This window comes from Lycium barbarum, chromosome 3, assembly GCF_019175385.1.
Source record: "Lycium barbarum isolate Lr01 chromosome 3, ASM1917538v2, whole genome shotgun sequence".
NCBI lineage: Eukaryota > Viridiplantae > Streptophyta > Magnoliopsida > Solanales > Solanaceae > Lycium > Lycium barbarum.
Window position 1 is genome coordinate 127,120,751 of NC_083339.1, and position 16,887 is coordinate 127,137,637.

Here is a 16,887-nt window from a genome sequence, read left to right on the forward strand (position 1 = left end):
AAAGCCTATTATGTTAATCCTAGTGAAACTAAATTAGTTCTAGCACCTCGAATAGTAACCACTAAGTTACAAGGTATTCCAACGATCTTGAGTAGTAAGCTACAAGGTATTAGATATCTTTCCTCTCGTATGATTTAAATTCTTTTATTGGATACCGAATCTTATTAGACTCAGTTTTTGTGTCTCATCTTGATCGATTACTTCCCGCTCGTGTGATCTAAATTTTTTTTCTTTATTTAATATTAGTGGGATGGATCTCTATTATTGTCATGATTCATGTTTTCTTGATTCTTCACATTTTAAACAATAAACGTTTAGAGAGTTTTTGCCAAAGTCTTATACAAGTATGCATGATATCGTGTACAACTTCCACTTGTGACTTTTATATGACGTTTTTTTTAATAAAACACTGAAAAATTAACCGAACCGTATCGATACCGAGGAAAAACCGAGATGATGGGACGGTTTCAAAAAGTCTAATTTTTGTTATACAAAATAAAATAACCAAAAAATTGGTATGATGTAAATTTTATAAAATAACCGCTCGAACCGTACCATTGATACCCCTAGCAATCGTGCAAATTGCCCTTCTAAGAATACATTTTTCCCACACTGATATATATTCGTATCCGATAATTACATCAAACTAAGTAAAATAATTTTGGTGGCTACAATCTAAAGTAAGAGTACATATCATTTAAGCATGATTAAGTGATAACTTAATTCATGAAAGACATGTGTCTTTCATTTCTTGATATTACGTAAACATCGAGTGCAGATTATTTTCCACGAAGGAATATGACGAGGTGGATAGAATGTCTTCACTTTAACCAAAGGTCTCGAGTTCGAGCCTTAGGACTAAAAAAAACTCTTAATATGAAACTTTTCCCACTAAATGAATTCTACGCAACACAAATCAGGATGACTCCAAATGTCGGACTAATAGCATGTTTGGCCAAACTTCTAAATAGCAGCTTCTTTTGAAAAGTGTTTTTCTTAAAAATGTTTACCAAAATAATATTTTTGGTGAGAAGCAGTTTGTGTTTGGCTAATTAGTTTGAAAAACACTTTTGAGCAATAATTATTATTTGATCAAATTTTTAAAAAGTGCTTCTACGTGTATTTTTAAGTGCTTTTAAAAAAAATTACTTTTTTTGCTTTTGATAATCGCACTTATTTTCTCTGAAAAGCTTAATCGAACAGTACATTTTCTTAAAATAAGCATTTTTTTTACCAAAAAAAAAAACACTTTTAGGCTCCCAAACAATTCAAGCCAAAAGCATTGCGCGCGTTCACAGACATGCATTTGCCCCGGACAATACCAAACAATACCGAAAAAGCAAATGAATACATCTTCATCATCTAGTAGAATCAAAGCACAGAGCATGAGGATTACACCTCAAAATGAAATGATTATATTCAAAATTTTATTCAAAATATGGCAATAGAAAAAATTGCTGGTAGTACTTTTTTCCATCTAGTGTGGGCTAGAGGCCTCTTCCATTGCGGTTGGAAGAAGTAAGAATGGTGAGTATAGCCATGGTAGCAAAACCAGCTAGGAGGACTCCACTAGCAACAATTCCCCTGTCCAGAAATTTTTTGGTCTTGTCCTCAAATTCTTCAAGTCCATCTACCCCTAAAACTTCCAAGCTGTCAACTAATTGGTCTATGAATTTTTTGAGTTCGATACTGATGCCAAATCCTACGCCAACTCCACTTGCCAAGAAGAACGCTATCACCTGCCCAATTTCATTCAAAACTGCATGTGATATACTTAAAATAAGGACAATTTACAAGTTAACCACGCTAGGTAATTCACTACTAAAAAACAGTAAAAACCGACTTCAAAATAGGTCGGAAAAAAACGACCTCGAGAAGTCGGTTTTCTGCTCCATTTTTTTTTTAGGACAAAAAAAAAAAAAAAAAAAAACAGACCTCACGAGTCACGAGGTCGAATTTTTTAGCGCTAAAAACCGGGTAAAACCGACCTCCGGAGGTCGGTTTCTTTAAAAAAAAGGTTATATTTTGTATCTCTTACAAGTACTAAGTACATTAAATACCAAGACAGAGGCATGTTATTAAAGGTGAGAAGAAAACCTTATCACCGTAAAAATCAAACATAGGCAGAAACTGGCCCTTGATCAACCTCTTCTCGTTGAGGGCTTGATACACTGCGAAAGGCAGCTGAATTAATGAATAGACCGCTCCCCCTGCAGCCGCAGCTAATACATACCTGTATGTATGATACGGTTGAATCATAAAAAATTGGCAATTTTATAGAATTTTCACAATAACAAAGAAGAAAATTTATGTACTGATCATATTTAAAGCGGCATTGGTAATTTTGTAGACTTATAGTCTTCTTGTTTTTATATTCTTTCTTATTTTATTCAAAATTTGGCACTTATCTAGAAGAAGAAGAAAAAGGAACATATACAAGTCTCTCTAATTAAGAAGACGCACAATAGTATAATTTTTTTTTTACGTTGTCAATATATATAAATTAAATCCAGAAGAAATGCGTTAATATTGCAAAATTTTAACTGAACTTCCTCAATCGAATTAGATTAATCATACAAAACCTTACCTGATGCCTTTGATGTCACTGAATTTGGTTTTGTCGCCATCAAGTTTGAAGTTGTTGGTTACAATAAGCGCAAGTGCAGCTGCACACGCGGCGAGAGTGAGTATCCTCAGTACTGCAATTGAGTTGATAATTGTACGCTTAGACGTTGCCATATTCTTCTCGTAGTTATAATTTGTTCTTGCCTTGAGAACAATTTTAAATGCTCATTATTTTCAGAAGTAGAGAACATCCTTTTTATACACTACTAATAGCCGGCCACTACTAAAAAAATTAACATCGCTGAATTGGTCGAAATGGCCAAACAAATATTGTCTGAATGTAACAATCCTTTCTTAATTTAAACGAACTTCTGAACGAGCAAACTCGTAATTTCTTCCATGTGAAATAAAGAAACCATGATGATTTTGTAATTTAGTTACTATGATAGTAATAGCTTTGAACGAGCAAAGAATCTAATTGCATACATAGTGTGCTAAGTGTCACTCAAGACACAACACAAGATAATGAGACACCTAGCTAGCTTGTTGTCGTTTATAACAAGGCATTCCTTTTGTATTTGCTAAATATACTTTCGGCTTAATTGAAGTTTAATGATTAAGGCTCTATTTGACTTGGTATAATCTTAATAATTTTGGACAGACGCGTAGAGATCCATTATCTGATGCCAATTGATTCCATTTTATCCTGAATAGTGAACCGATTCTAAAGAATTTGTATAGTGCAAAATATAGTGATTAATTATAGAGTAGCATATTGCTCACATTTCTTCATTTGCGTCTTTCATAATTTTTTCCTCTCCTTTCATAATTATAAGTTTTTCTTTTAGTTTGTTCATGTATTTCTTTTGGTTGTATCATTAAGTTGACTGATAAAAATGTCTCGTGGCATTAAATAAATTCCATGTTGTCTAGTTTTATAGAAATGGCTGAAATATGAGATAATCTTTTTTTTTTTCTTTTTTTCCTTTTTTTTTTTTTTTTTGGTTGAAAGGACGTATACAACCGACGAGATCTGAAGCTTTTTGCGGCGTTTCCGTCGTTAATCCAAGATGCCGGCGTTTACTATCATCTTTTTCATTTGGTTAATTACATCGTTGACTCATTTAATGTAAAGAAGTTTTTTTTCCGTTTCTTCGAGAAATATAAAAGAAAGAAAGCGGGAACTCAAATCAACACTAACGCAAGCAAATTAGCTCAGAAGATTACTTGGGTTGACATAGATAAATTAAAATGAGGTAAATGATGTGTCAATATATCTAATTCGTCCAACTCTTACATAGAGAATGTGAAGGAAGGAATAGTTTTTTCCTTTTAGTTTGTTGATGTATTTTATTTGTAATATTGATGAAGTTGACTAATAAAACAGTCGTGGCATTAAATAATGCCATATGTTCTCGTTTTGTGACACTTCCTTAGCTTTTTTTTTTTTTTTTTTTTTGCTTAAAACGCTTCCTTAGCTGTCCCACGATGCATGCGTTTTCATTTTGACATAAAGTTCTACTTACTCCTCAATAACGTTACGTTATACATCTGGGAAACTTATCAACATCAGTAAGATATTTAATTTAAAGCTTTATGCTACAAGTGCCATTTCTTTTTGTAATTGTTGGATTTTTTTAACCATAAATTTAATTTGTAAATGATTCTGTAGATGGAGGAAGCAGTGCATGTACCGGAAGTTGTAATGAATTCAGGCTACAAGATGCCTTTATTAGGCATGGGAACTGCAAAATATCCCACGCCGCCGGTAGATGAGTTAACGTCCATTTTGGTTGATGCTATTGAGAGCGGTTACCGCCATTTCGACACGGCGGCATTGTACGGCTCGGAGGAGGCACTAGGCAGAGCAGTGGCCGAAGCAATAGAGCGGGGCATTATAAGGAGTCCGCAACAAGTGTTTATCACCTCTAAGTTATGCTCACCCTCAACTTCTTCTCCCTGGCATCAAAAACACTCCTGGGTACTGACTAATAATATTATATTTTGCTTGTTCTTATTAAAAAAAAAAAAAATCATTTCTCAATTGTTTCTTTTTGAAATTGTTACAACGTAACGGCCTCCAGTTACAGCAGAGCATTATCAATCGGAGCTTGAGTTTTAGTTATAAATTCGACATGATTTAGTAGCTTTGTCCAAAATTGTATTTTAAAAAAATCACAGAATATGTACAATTACCTTTTCCAAAACTCAGAATCCATTAAACTCAAAAAAGAAATCTGTCTCTGTTAACAACAAACCACAAGAAAATCCATTGTTTAGAGTCATTGAAGTTTTGAGGAGTTGACATAGCATTCAAGCCGAAGTAGTGATTATTTTGTTATTTTCTTGTAAAGTCTCAATTTAACAGTCGCACTCCAAGACGTCTAGTAGTCATTTTAAACTCTTAATTAATTAAGTCATAGTATAGTAATTACAGGTTCGGCAAAAATTCAATAATTTTGGCTCAAACTTTGTATTTGTGTCAAAATTTTCAGTTAATAAGGTATAAATAATCTAATAAAGAACCCAATAAGCAAAGAACATTGTGTTCCAAATTTCATAAACTAAAAATCCTAGTCCAACTCTGTTCTTAGCCCGCTTTTTATTTACCTTTGGCCTTCCCAAACTCTTATATATAGTTATGGTTCAACCTCGACTTAATGTAGGAAGTTGGGGCTAGATTTCGTGGACTGGTATCTAATACATTGGCCAGTAAGTATGAAACCTGGGATTGATATCCTCAAATTTAACAAGGATCAAGACATTGTCCCTTTTGATATGAGGGAGGTATGGGAAGCCATGGAAGAGTGCTGCAAGTTAGGTCTGGCTAAGTCTATTGGAGTCAGCAATTTCAGTTGTACAAAGCTCTCTCACCTCCTCCAAATTGCTGCCATTCCTCCAGCAGTTAATCAGGTAATCAAGTTATTTATATTAGTATTATTATAAAATATAGTTTAACTATTATTGTCATGCAGGTTAATATGTACAAAAGAGTTTTAATTTTAATTTTTAGATTGCCTAAAAGATACTTAAAAATTATATTCTTAAAAAGTGAGATTAATAACCTGAAAAGTACATAAAGCTTATTATATGTTACAGTAGGTTAAAACACACCAATAGTGCTAAAAAAATTAACACGTGGCTGTGTAAATAAGTTAAATCCCTATAAAAATACTTCAGAACCTGCACTTTTCGTTCAAGAATATCTATCAAGTAGTACTCTCTTTGTTCCAATTTATGAGCATTTCACCGGGCATGAAATTTAATAAAGAAAAAATAACTTTGAACTTATAGTCTAAAATAAGTATTAAATAATTGAGCGGCTATAAAGGGTAGATGAAAGGTTGAAAGTTAAGTTATTTGTAAATAAAGAAGTGTTAGGATACTCTTTTTGATACAAAGTGAAGAGGGAAATAAGATTATAAAATTGGAATACAAGGAGTAGTATATTTCCTTTTCTCTCACTATGTTATTGAAAGGACATCGTAGTTACTTTTTTTTCTTTTTTTTTCTTTTTCAGGTAGAAATAAATGTGGCATGGCAGCAGCAGAAACTTTTGGAGTATTGTCAAGAGAAAGGTGTTCATGTAAGCGCATATTCTCCACTGGGAGCCAATGGTGCCTCCTGGGGTACCAATGCCCAGAGGCGGATTCAGGATTTAAATTTTATGGGTTCAATCTTAAGATTTTTAGCATTAAACCCACCATATTTTTAAAGTTAGGGATTCATATTTACTATTTATTGCAATTTTGATAATTTTTTACACATAAATTTAGGTTCCGTGTCGAAAGTTTGGGGTTCAGTTGAACCCATACCTTGTAGGATAGATATGCTTCTGCCAATGCCGTCATGCATAGCCCAATCCTCAATGACATTGCAACAGCTAAGCAAAAAACCATCCCCCAGGTCTTTTTCTGTTTCTCTTATTGTGATCATTAATGAAGAACAACTTTTATGCACCTATAATATTTACAAAAAAAAAAAAAAAAAAATCACTATAGGTGTGTTCCAATTCGTTCTATATATGTAGGTTGCATGGAGATGGGTATACGAGCAAGGCATAAGTGTGATAGTGAAGAGCTTTAACAAGGAGAGGATGAAACAAAACCTTGTTGAAATATTTGATTGGAACTTAGCACTGAAGATAATTTCCGAATTCAACACATACCTAAGAGGAGGGGAAACAAGGGAGAAAGATTTGTTCACCCAAACGGGCCCTACAAATCTGTGGATGAACTTTGGGATGGAGAGACCTGAAACTCCACCAGTCCAGTGGCATGGAATGATAGATATTGTAGTGTTCTATAATTATTCTATAATTTTCCATTTGAATAAATGTCAGTCGTGCTCCTTAAGCTCAACCTTTGCACTATCAGTCTTACCATAACCTCATTGCATGTTCTCAATGTATTTTATTGTATTACTTTTAATTTATTCTTTTGTATTACTAGATCTATTTGTACGTACTATTAAAGAGCTCACTATGTAACAACCAATTTGGTGTAGCATGCTTTTTTTTTTTTTTTTCATTCCGCCTTTCCTTGCTCTTTTTACCCTTTATCTAATTTTGTCTTTCATTTTATCTTTGACAATATATCTTAGTGCATATGCCTCTAAGCGTGAAGCAGGGAGCTTCTAACTTTTGCCCCAAGTAAGATATTTTCTACTATTTCGATTAGGATGGAAAATGGTAAGCCGTGGAAGATCGCTTGCAAGCTAGTTCTTCCCCAAAGTATTTACTTTGAGCCTGTTTGGATGGGCTTAAAAAAACCTACTTATAAGCTGAAAATAGCTTATAAGTAAAAAAAATAAGTTGGTGTAGCCGCTTTAGATAAGCTAAGCCAAACAGGCCAAATTATTTTTTTGGATTAGTTTAGCACAAAATGGCTTATAAGCTGGCCAGCCAAACACTCAAAAAAACTGAAAACAGCTTATAAGCAACTTATAAGCCAATCCAAACCGGCTCTTTGTTTATTTACCACAAGCAACAGCATTTTCTGTAATAGTAATCTAAATAGTTAGGAAAATACAACTTTAAGGAAGCTTCATTTCTATCTCGGATAAATATAAAGGCTTACCTTCCAGCCTAAGCATATGTACAATGAAGATAAGCCCTTTCTGAGCACGGCGAGAAGCATTCTCTCCAATAACTACTGTGCACAAGTAGATCATCACCTTCAAAGCCAACAGCCTAATAGTATCCAGTGTCATGTGCCACAGCGCAACTTTAGAGGAGTTCAATCTCCAAATAAGCTTCTTTACTGAACATCAGATGTTTTGTATGTGCGGGTGATTCGGATCTGAAGCAAATGATACACAAGGATGCTTTAAAAAACTTATTTACACATAGTTAAGCAGGAAAAATAGTTACAGGATCATCCCAAAGATGCAATCAATTTCATTCTTACACAATACAGGCTCAAAAGCCAACATCCTATACTGCACCAGCAACCACCACAAATTAACTTTTCAGCTTCTCAAGGCAGATAACATAAAACTTAAGGGTAACTCATATAAGAAAAAAAGAAAACAAACCAACAAATAAAAGATCATGGGGATTCGAAGAGGGCAGTGGTACCTTTATGCTTGGGAGTCCATGAATCCCATTTTCAAAAAAAAATCTTTTGCTTTGAAGTTTGAAATGTCCCAAGCCAAAAAAACAATGATATCTATGGAAGATGAGACAATTAACTCTAAAAAGATTTGTACTATTCAAGTGACTAGCACACATGAAAAGATGAAAGATATGCTTTGTGCAACCTTAGCAAAACTTAATATTTTCTTTTTAAAAAAAAGAACCTTAAAGTTTATGCTAACCAAAAAGAGAGAACAATAAAGTTCTTTAATTCCTCATTCAATTTATTTAGGGTTTAGTTTTCCAAACTTGCTAATTTAGTATTACTAACTTGTACTGAACTTACTTTGAAATCCTTCCACCAATCAGTATCAATTCTACTCTATTCAGGCCATCTCATTCCGATACTAATTTAAGGTAAATTAGGGCCTATAGAACTAGAGATAAATCTCACATTTATCTTTAAGCAAACACACAAATCTCTAACCGGAATAATCAAGAACGATCGATCTTAAGACTTCTTCCCCCATTTTAAAAGAGCTGGCTCTACTCCTATATTTGAAGATTCAAGCACGAGAGCACATTACCTGTGCAAATGCATAAATAGCTCGCACGATTCTGGCATAATCAGTTCCAAGCATTTGAATGACAATATCTGCTAGAAGCGTTCCCCACAGACTGCATAAAGATGTCAGATACAAGTAGTCACAGACTGTGTAAGAAGAATAACAGGAGAAGTATATAAACCCAAAAGACCTGAGAACTGAATACATTGCTCCACCCTCTTCATTAATAGAGATACAATTGGGCCACAACGTTCAAGAAGAAATTAAATAAAAGAAATAGAGTGAACCATAATTAAAAGGAGTTCCCTAAAAGCGCAAACCTATAGAGCCAGTTCGGAAAAGAAACATCTTTCCAAGTGAAATGAATACAAATATAGCTCCAAAAAAACAACCAAATGCGTAACCAACTATGTAAACCAAATAATAGAAAAAATATGCAGATTTCTGTTATAAGCTACAGCCTACAAGAGAGTAGGGTCATAAGGCCCATAATTCAGCATTCAATCATACACTATTGAATTCTATGAGTATATTCTATTGCTAAAAGTCTTCAGTTGAAACATTTTCCACTTGCATCAACCAGTTCAATCGTTACAAAATCCAATATGACCGCAGGATAGAGAGTAGGAAATCTTCACAACCAGAAAATCCAACATAACCTATGACTTCTCTCCGTGTACTTGGCCCCAGAACCCCGTTAAGTATTTGGTGATTGAAAGCTTCAGTTTAAAAGTTTTGCAATATTGCCAAAGAATATAAGGATTCATTTATCAAAAACAGACACCAAATGAGCTCTTGTTAATCTACGTACTTACATAACACGGAATAAGATACAACAACTCAAGAAAAAAATTACAACTCAATTCCAGACTAGTTGAGCAAGCCATATAAATTCTCAGTATTCATTCCACTCCATTTGCATCCCAAAATGTATCTTTTGACTATTAAGACAAACTAGGGGTTCTCTGTGGTGTTAAATTTAGCTCAGATAAGTGAACAGGCAGAGCCAGTACAAGTTTGGGTCACTCGGGTTGGACATAAGTTCATTGATAGGTGAATTCAGACACAACCCAAATTAACCCATCTAAAAGTATGTAGTCAATTTTGACTATCAAGGTAGTCCAAATTTACTCATAAGAAGACTCAAAATTCTTGAGAAACTTTTCTGTTGGTTTAGTTTGTGTCCATCAGACTCTCTCAATATAAAGAAAAGAAAGTTGTTTCACTTTGATTTGTTGTTGTATAACAAAATTGACAAACAAATTGAAAATCGTCATGAGCTAGGCGATTTGGATAACCCATCTTAACCCTAACAAACTTTGGAGTTTGGACAGGTTGAGCCGTGACCAATTCATTGAATCAACCCATTTTAACCCCTCCAAACTTTGATTCAACCAATCAACCGTTTTATTTGACACCTAAGGTTTTCCAACATTAGAGACTCTCCAACTTATAAGTAGATAAGTTGTTGAACCTTTTTTCTAATAGCATGATTCTCTTCTTTATGAGATGAGGGTTCTTATATCAAAAAGAGTCACCTGGTCCAGTTAAGCACATCGAGCATTGTTGTTCCAGTACCTCTCTTTATAGAAAAAGGGATGAGTATTCTGATAATAGAGCAATTTCTACTATTGACACTAATGCTACAGAAACTTTAGTTAAAAGGAAGGCAAGGAGAAACTAAGTGATCCCCATAGCAGATATAAACAAGTGAGCAAATAGTTTTTTTTTTTTCCTGAGAAACTAAAATAGTAAAAGACATGGCCGCGTGCCAGCACAAATGAGATTACATTGGGCCAAGAAATGTCATCATGCTCCTTAACCCAAAATAACGGGAGGCAGCACCTGCTAAGCCCTGTCAAAGACCAATAACAATGAAATGTTAGCACGCACATAGAACTTTAAAGAAATCGTAGTTTCTGAAGCAGAGCCTGAAAGGGAATTACTAACTCCATCATAACAGTTTCAGCACTTTTTATTATTGAAGGGTCTTTTTAAGTGTACATTTTTCTTTTTCATTTACCTTTTTTTCGCTCTGGAATGAGGAGGTCATTTAACTTATAATTCAGCATTTATGGGCTTTAGAATGATTAACTGTCTTCAATTAAAATGCACATAGAAAGTGTGGAGAATCTTAGGAATTTGAGGAGTATGAGGCTGCATCATTCATGAAAAAGATAAAAACATATGACCGCTCTTCCTATAGAGGTCTCTGTTGGACTTTATGCCAGTAAAATAACTACAGACAGTATTCTGTAGTGAAGCAGAATTGCAACCCTCAAATCAATGCATATTCATAAAACTCAAAAACCTTTCTTGCAGCCAGCATGGCCAATCTGGACTCCAGGTTAAGAGCCGCCACTTCTCCACCCTAAAACCAACAAGAGCCATGTGAGAGAATCACAAATTAACTAAGTATTATAAATCATCCAGTAACCACTGCAATGCAAGGCAGACTTTATTATTACTCGTCTTTGGTTTGCCAAAAAATCACTATTAGTGTAAGAACTGTCTCTTTTCTTATTTTTACTTCCGTTCAGGACATTTTAGTTAAAACACTGTTTGGTTCCTACATATGAAAAGGAATTTTCTGGCAAGTCAACTTTCTTGAACCTTAAAACTTTTCGACTAGGAACATTTAGGAAAATATGGTCAGTAAAATCCACTAAAGGATTCTCCTCCAAAGTAAGTATTTGCAGGACTAATTTAGGAAACTGATTTACTCTTGATCTTGAGCTTTCCTTTTCTTCTCAAACAAACGCATGCAACAAATGATATTCCATGTATTTACTTTTACTTGCTACAATTTTCTCAAATCCACATTTCTAGCAAATTTCTTGACATTCAACAAACCTTAGCTTTAGCAAATGTATCCGGGACAGTCTTGATGTACCATCACAATGCCAAGAGTACTTAAATTTGGATGAGTTCATACTTGAACAAAATCCTTAAACAAGAAAAGCTGATTAAAGAGATGCCAGAACCCAGACCAAACAACTTCCTCTAAAATAAATGGTTAACCAATCTTCTTTTATTTATATATAATTATATAAATAATTAGCTACTTTTGAGAACATACTTAACACGTGAAAAGAAATATAGATCCAGATGTCAAAGCACATTAACTGGTTCAGGAACAGTGCACATCTATTGGTTGAGGAGGAACAGCAAAGAGACCCATTTAAAGTGTCTAGCGTCAACTACTGTCCCCAACAAACTCATGACTTTTTAAGCACCTTTTTAAGGACTTCCCTACTTATCTGATAGTTGGCAGCCTCCAATAGCATCTTTCCAGAGAATCTCCTGGCTAACTAGAAGCAGTGAACATAGTCCGTGGTTAAAACAGGATGAAAGCACAGGATAAGGAAAGCAAATTGCAGAAATCACAAGGTATCAATTATACCCCACTGTATATCTTCCCCAATGTTAGCACCCCTCCACCCTAGAACACAAATATCAGGTTAGCTAAAACATGACCAAAAGGCTCAAGAGATCTACAAGTTTACAAAATATAAGTAGAAACCTTTAGCATTACTGAACGGACCCCTTCTGCCCCAGCCTTTATTGCGGCACCAGCTTGTACCTTCCACCTACTAAGCCCAAACTCTAGACTACCATGCTCATCAGACGCATCCAAGCTTTCTTTTGAGCTGTGGAAGATACATATTCGTCATATAAGGTCCATATAAAAATTTATATTTCTACACCAAGAGAAGAAAGAAGATAAATCACAGCAGAAGAAGAAATTAGAAGAGACCTCTTACATAGAGACTGGAGAATGAAGGGATAATTGGTCAATTATTGTGTCAATCAACCTGAAAACCTTGAAGCACGCCAAAATCCAATGGAACTGATTGGAAAGGCAAAGGATATCGAGAGGGAGAAAACCAATAAAAACTATCTATACGTCCCAATTTAGAGGACACTTTCTCTTATCTGACAACCTAAAATGTTCACAACATTCCATTAGTTTTTTATAAGGTAAGGTTGGGTTCACAACATTCCATTTGTAACATGATGAAATCCACTAGTAACATCATTCAATACAACTTTCACAAGTTCCATGAACTTAAATTTATTTTAGTAGTCAAACTTAAACTTTATTGTGGGGTAGTATTTTTTCTATCAAACTTATTCTTCAATCACTATCTAAAAAATTTCTCTTCTATTATTTGTATAACACAAGTCAAATAAACATTGTAAATAATATGCCTCTATAAAATAGTACAATCTAAATTGAGACTGAGAGAGAGTGTAAAATAAGTAGCATAAGCATCTCAAAATAACAAAACAATATAAAGAAAGTCCCTCTCCTCAACCACACCATTTGTTCTCACAGAGAACAAAAGGAAAATGATTTACCTTGAGTACTCTTGCAGCAGATGAAGAAAAATCTCAGCTTCCAGGTCTTCTGCAGACAATTTGGCTGAGCACCTTATACTTAATTTTTCCCTGACACCAAGCAATACCTCCCAATATGATGGTCTCCTACCCCTAGATTGAATACCAAACAGCATCAATCACTGACAGTGAAACCAAATAAGAACTAAAATAAAAAGAACCACGTGAAAGGTTAGGAAATGGAAAACCATTTTTTATCGTATAAAACTAGAGATCAATCGGGTGATCACCACTTATTGCAGTTGCATTTTCAAAAATCATCAAACTAGAGATGAATTGGATGATGATCACCAGTTATTTCGGTTTCATTATCAAAGTCTACCTTTCCAGAAGCAACCAATAAATATCACTCCCATATGAACTCCACATAATCAACCACCGAATCCTTTAATAATGAGCTATCAATAGCTTGAGTTATGATGATTCATAAGTATCCGTGTAATTTACATAAACAGCATAAATGCACAAAGATCGAGTTTAAACAATGAAGATAACATGCACCTGTGTTTACAGAACACAACTCAATGACCTACCCACTCGTCATAGAACAAAGAACCCTCCGCCGACCCCCTGAGAGAGGGCCATATATGATTTACGCCCAATTTTACAACCAGACGTTATACTGATACAGCAATAATTTTCTGCAGAGTGATTTTGTATTTAGTTTAAAATATTCTTACATGGGTTCAAATACATTGGAGTAGTTGGACTTTAAAAGTTTTGATTAAAATACAACTATTCTAAATAAAAGAAATAGAGAAACCTCAATGTGGACCGTGCATCAGCTGCAAGGTATAAAAATCTTGATTCAAGCATTGACAAAAAATCTTCCCTCTCCTCCAGGTCTTCTCCAATCATAACGTAATCAAATTCAGCTCTCTTTGTTACTGACTTCAACAATGGGCTAAAGTAACTGAAACACAACCATACCGGAAGGAAAACTTGTTTAGAATTGTCAAAGCACCCTTTTTTTTTTCAGTAGAACACTAAAGGCTTAGGATATACTGCTACTACTACTGTTTATTTACCTTGGACCAAATAAAATTTTTTGAAGTTCATAGAGTTCAGAATCAGTTGCGAGTTCAAGCACTGACCGAAGATCCGGATCAACTTCAGTGCTGCCGCTCCCCCCTATAATGTATTTCACAATTCATAATAAATTCACAACAAAACTACCAGCATTGAAAGGTGTGTTCGGTATGGAATTTTCCAATTTTCCCATGTTTGGTTGGTCAAAATGTTTTGAAAACAAGTTCCTTAAAAATGAGGAAAAAGACTTCCCTAATGGAACTAGGGAAAACAAGTTTCATAAGTGATATCCCAAGTTCATTGTCTCCTCCCCACCCCAGCCAGCCCTCCATAGTGTTTTGCTAGATTATGTACAAATGCTGGTGGCATAATATTTTTTTTGTTTACTTACCAAACACAGGAAAATAAGTAAGAAACCCATTTGTTTTCCATGGGAAACATTTTCCTTTCATACCAAACACACCCGAAGTAAAGTGATTTAAAATAGACCTTGAGATTGACTTGAAAGTAAGGCACGGGCAGGATTTAAAAGGAGCCTTGAGCAGGAGCTTCGACGGCAATATAATTTGATAATCTAAAAACAAAAACAAAAAACAGAATTCATAGAAAGTAATTAGACAAATACATGTGAAGCGGAATTCAGTAGAAACTGCAGGTGCAAGTGAATTCTAACTACTCATACAAGTAAATGGAGGCATTGGAGAGTGAGAAAGGTAAAACTTACTTGGTGAGGAGAGGAAGTGGTGAGTGGCCAAGTGACAGGGAGGACAAAGGGATTGCCCCGCCGGTGGAATTGGTGGTTCAGTGGAACGGAGTAGTATAGAGCTCCGGCGGTACCCATTGTTGCGGAACAGTCTGCTCAGTCCAGTCAAACATATGGCCAAATGAGGATTTTGTTTACATTGACGGAAATACCCCTTATATTTTCTAAGCCCATCCAAACAGGCTCGTATTTGGATAACTGTGATACTACTTTTGAAGATTTCTTTTTTTTGTTTTTTTTTTTGGTACACCTGAAAAGGCTTTCAAATGCGACACTGCTTAACTCTATCGTGAAAAGAAACTCCATACCCATATTATTAAATCTTTATAGCGCTATGGCATTTGTTTGCCAGGGAATTAGCACATTGATACGCCTCTCTCCAGATGTGTTTAATCGAGGCTTTGCTACCATTCAATCAAATCTATTATCTTCAATAATAGCTCACTCTGAGAGGATGATGTTGAATGTCGACATCCTTAATGAGCTTGATAGCGATTAGGCAATCCGTTACCACTTCAACTTCTTCATATCCCATTAGATTAGCTACCGTGAGGCCTTTTTTATGCTCCATAATTTTGTAATGAGGCTGGTCGTAGGTTTCACCTTAGCTGAATAGCCCAACAGCCATTTTCCGTGTTCATATCCAGAGATTCCTCCAAAAGCGGCATCTTCGGACTGTGTCTTGACACTACCATCAGTGTTCAAGTTTAACCACTTCTTTACAAAATAACATTATTTTGAAACAAGCGTTCTACTTTAATCTTAATGTTCCATTTTACCAACTTTGGAATATTACTTGACCTCAATTTTTCCACATTAAAGAAACAGCAGTAAGATCTTGTTGAATGTAGAAATACTATCAAACTAAATGAGATTCCTTCAATGTAATTAAATAATTAGACTTCACAATTTTCAGTGACAAAGTAAGAAACAATCAATACCAAATCAACAGTTTAAAAAAAGGTTTGAAGTCCATGAATTATGTTTAAATGAAAAGCTAGAAATCAACAATGCGACACTGCAGTATGCAATTGACAAAGATTATTTTCTTCTTTTTCACCATTGAAACGTTACAATAATCCTCTTCATGATGGGAGGAAACTAGAATTTTGAATATAATTTGGTGGCTTAGATGTCACTGTAAAATAACTTATATTACTGGTAATACCGATTTTAGTTGCAAAAGTTATCAACTGTTATACTTCTGCCTTTTCTTTTTTTTTTAGTAAGGCAAAAGGTATACTTCACTTTGAAAGGAAAACTCGCACAAACACAACAATAAGTGACAATAGCAGAAGACAAATATTAACAAAGTGAGTGATAGTTTAGGCTTAGCCTAGAAACCAATTAACATTTTTTTCTTTAACCGATGAGGGATAATTGCACATAATAATCGCCCCCGCTTGAGGATCAACGACCTCGTTGGTCACAGCCGGGCTCAATTGGTTGTGGCACCATGCGTGAATTGACTTGCTCTGATACTAATTTTATAGATCAAACAGAAAAGTCCAACCCAAAAGACTAATCTAATAGGTGGGAGAATCTATTTAGCCACTCGTTAACGTTTATTTCTTGGAATAATTACGGGATGTAACTAGCTACTACTATCTAATTATATTTAGTAGCTATAGTTTCAATTAATTACATCTCATAGCTAATAGTTGTATCTTAATGACACTTAATAACTATTAAAATAAAATATAGTAAAAAAGAAAAAAGCATTGGAAATGTCCGTTCTTCTTTGACTCTCTCTTTATACTTACCCACCTTCTTCTTCTTCTTCTTCTTCTTCTTCAACTATCTTCTCTCTCTAAAAATCTCCGTTTTCTTTCTCTCTCTAAAAACACACACAACAATTCTTTCGTTTTTTAATTGTTTTTTATGTGTATTTTGTTGAATATCTTCTTCCATTTTTTTAATTTTAACAAAAAACGTTTCTGACATTGTTAGGGTTCTTGAACAAGCTTCGATTTCGTTTTAATGGCGAA

General features: G+C 34.6%; 2 protein-coding genes and 1 pseudogene across 7 annotated transcripts; 1 reads left to right on the forward strand and 2 right to left on the reverse strand.

Moving 5' to 3' along the window:
* Positions 1–1,392: 1,392 nt before the first annotated feature.
* Positions 1,393–15,076, reverse strand: LOC132632352 (uncharacterized). 6 transcript variants are annotated; one of them, XR_009579320.1, is made up of 15 exons: positions 14,861–15,076; positions 14,626–14,710; positions 14,136–14,238; positions 13,871–14,020; positions 13,069–13,200; positions 12,230–12,356; positions 12,110–12,148; positions 11,943–12,017; positions 11,018–11,077; positions 10,497–10,561; positions 8,728–8,818; positions 7,644–7,865; positions 2,588–2,666; positions 2,098–2,233; positions 1,393–1,739 (listed from the first exon to the last, which is right to left on the reverse strand). XR_009579320.1 is itself a non-coding variant. In XM_060348252.1 (12 exons), exons 1-12 carry the CDS (start codon positions 14,975–14,977, stop codon positions 7,824–7,826), a joined length of 1,074 nt encoding a protein of 357 aa, XP_060204235.1. In that variant the 5' UTR covers positions 14,978–15,076; the 3' UTR covers positions 7,398–7,823. The 6 variants fall into 6 exon arrangements, 2 of the variants coding, with proteins under 2 accessions (XP_060204235.1, XP_060204234.1); XR_009579318.1 differs by having other exon boundaries at positions 2,588–2,699; XR_009579319.1 differs by having other exon boundaries at positions 2,588–2,769.
* Positions 1,488–2,739, reverse strand: LOC132631312 (CASP-like protein 4D1). The gene is made up of 3 exons (XM_060346898.1): positions 2,588–2,739; positions 2,098–2,233; positions 1,488–1,739 (listed from the first exon to the last, which is right to left on the reverse strand). Exons 1-3 carry the CDS (start codon positions 2,737–2,739, stop codon positions 1,488–1,490), a joined length of 540 nt encoding a protein of 179 aa, XP_060202881.1.
* LOC132632354 (protein REDOX 2-like) lies at positions 3,828–7,384 on the forward strand (annotated as a pseudogene).
* Positions 15,077–16,887: the final 1,811 nt, after the last annotated feature.

Bases quoted from the DNA above. Each gene is read 5' to 3' on its own strand.
- LOC132631312 (XM_060346898.1), bottom strand. From the start codon at position 2,739: ATGGCAACGTCTAAGCGTACAATTATCAACTCAATTGCAGTACTGAGG. The intron at 2,234-2,587 runs GTAAGGTTTTGT...TCATACATACAG, and splicing joins AGTGACATCAAAGGCATCAG to GTATGTATTAGCTGCGGCTG. The intron at 1,740-2,097 runs GTTTTCTTCTCA...GAAATTGGGCAG, and splicing joins TTGATTTTTACGGTGATAAG to GTGATAGCGTTCTTCTTGGC.
- LOC132632352 (XM_060348251.1), bottom strand. From the start codon at position 14,977: ATGGGTACCGCCGGAGCTCTATACTACTCCGTTCCACTGAACCACCAA. The intron at 14,239-14,625 runs GTCTATTTTAAA...AATACATTATAG, and splicing joins ACTTTCAAGTCAATCTCAAG to GGGGGAGCGGCAGCACTGAA. The intron at 10,562-11,017 runs GTTTTTGAGTTT...GGTCTTTGACAG, and splicing joins CCATGCTGGCTGCAAGAAAG to GGCTTAGCAGGTGCTGCCTC.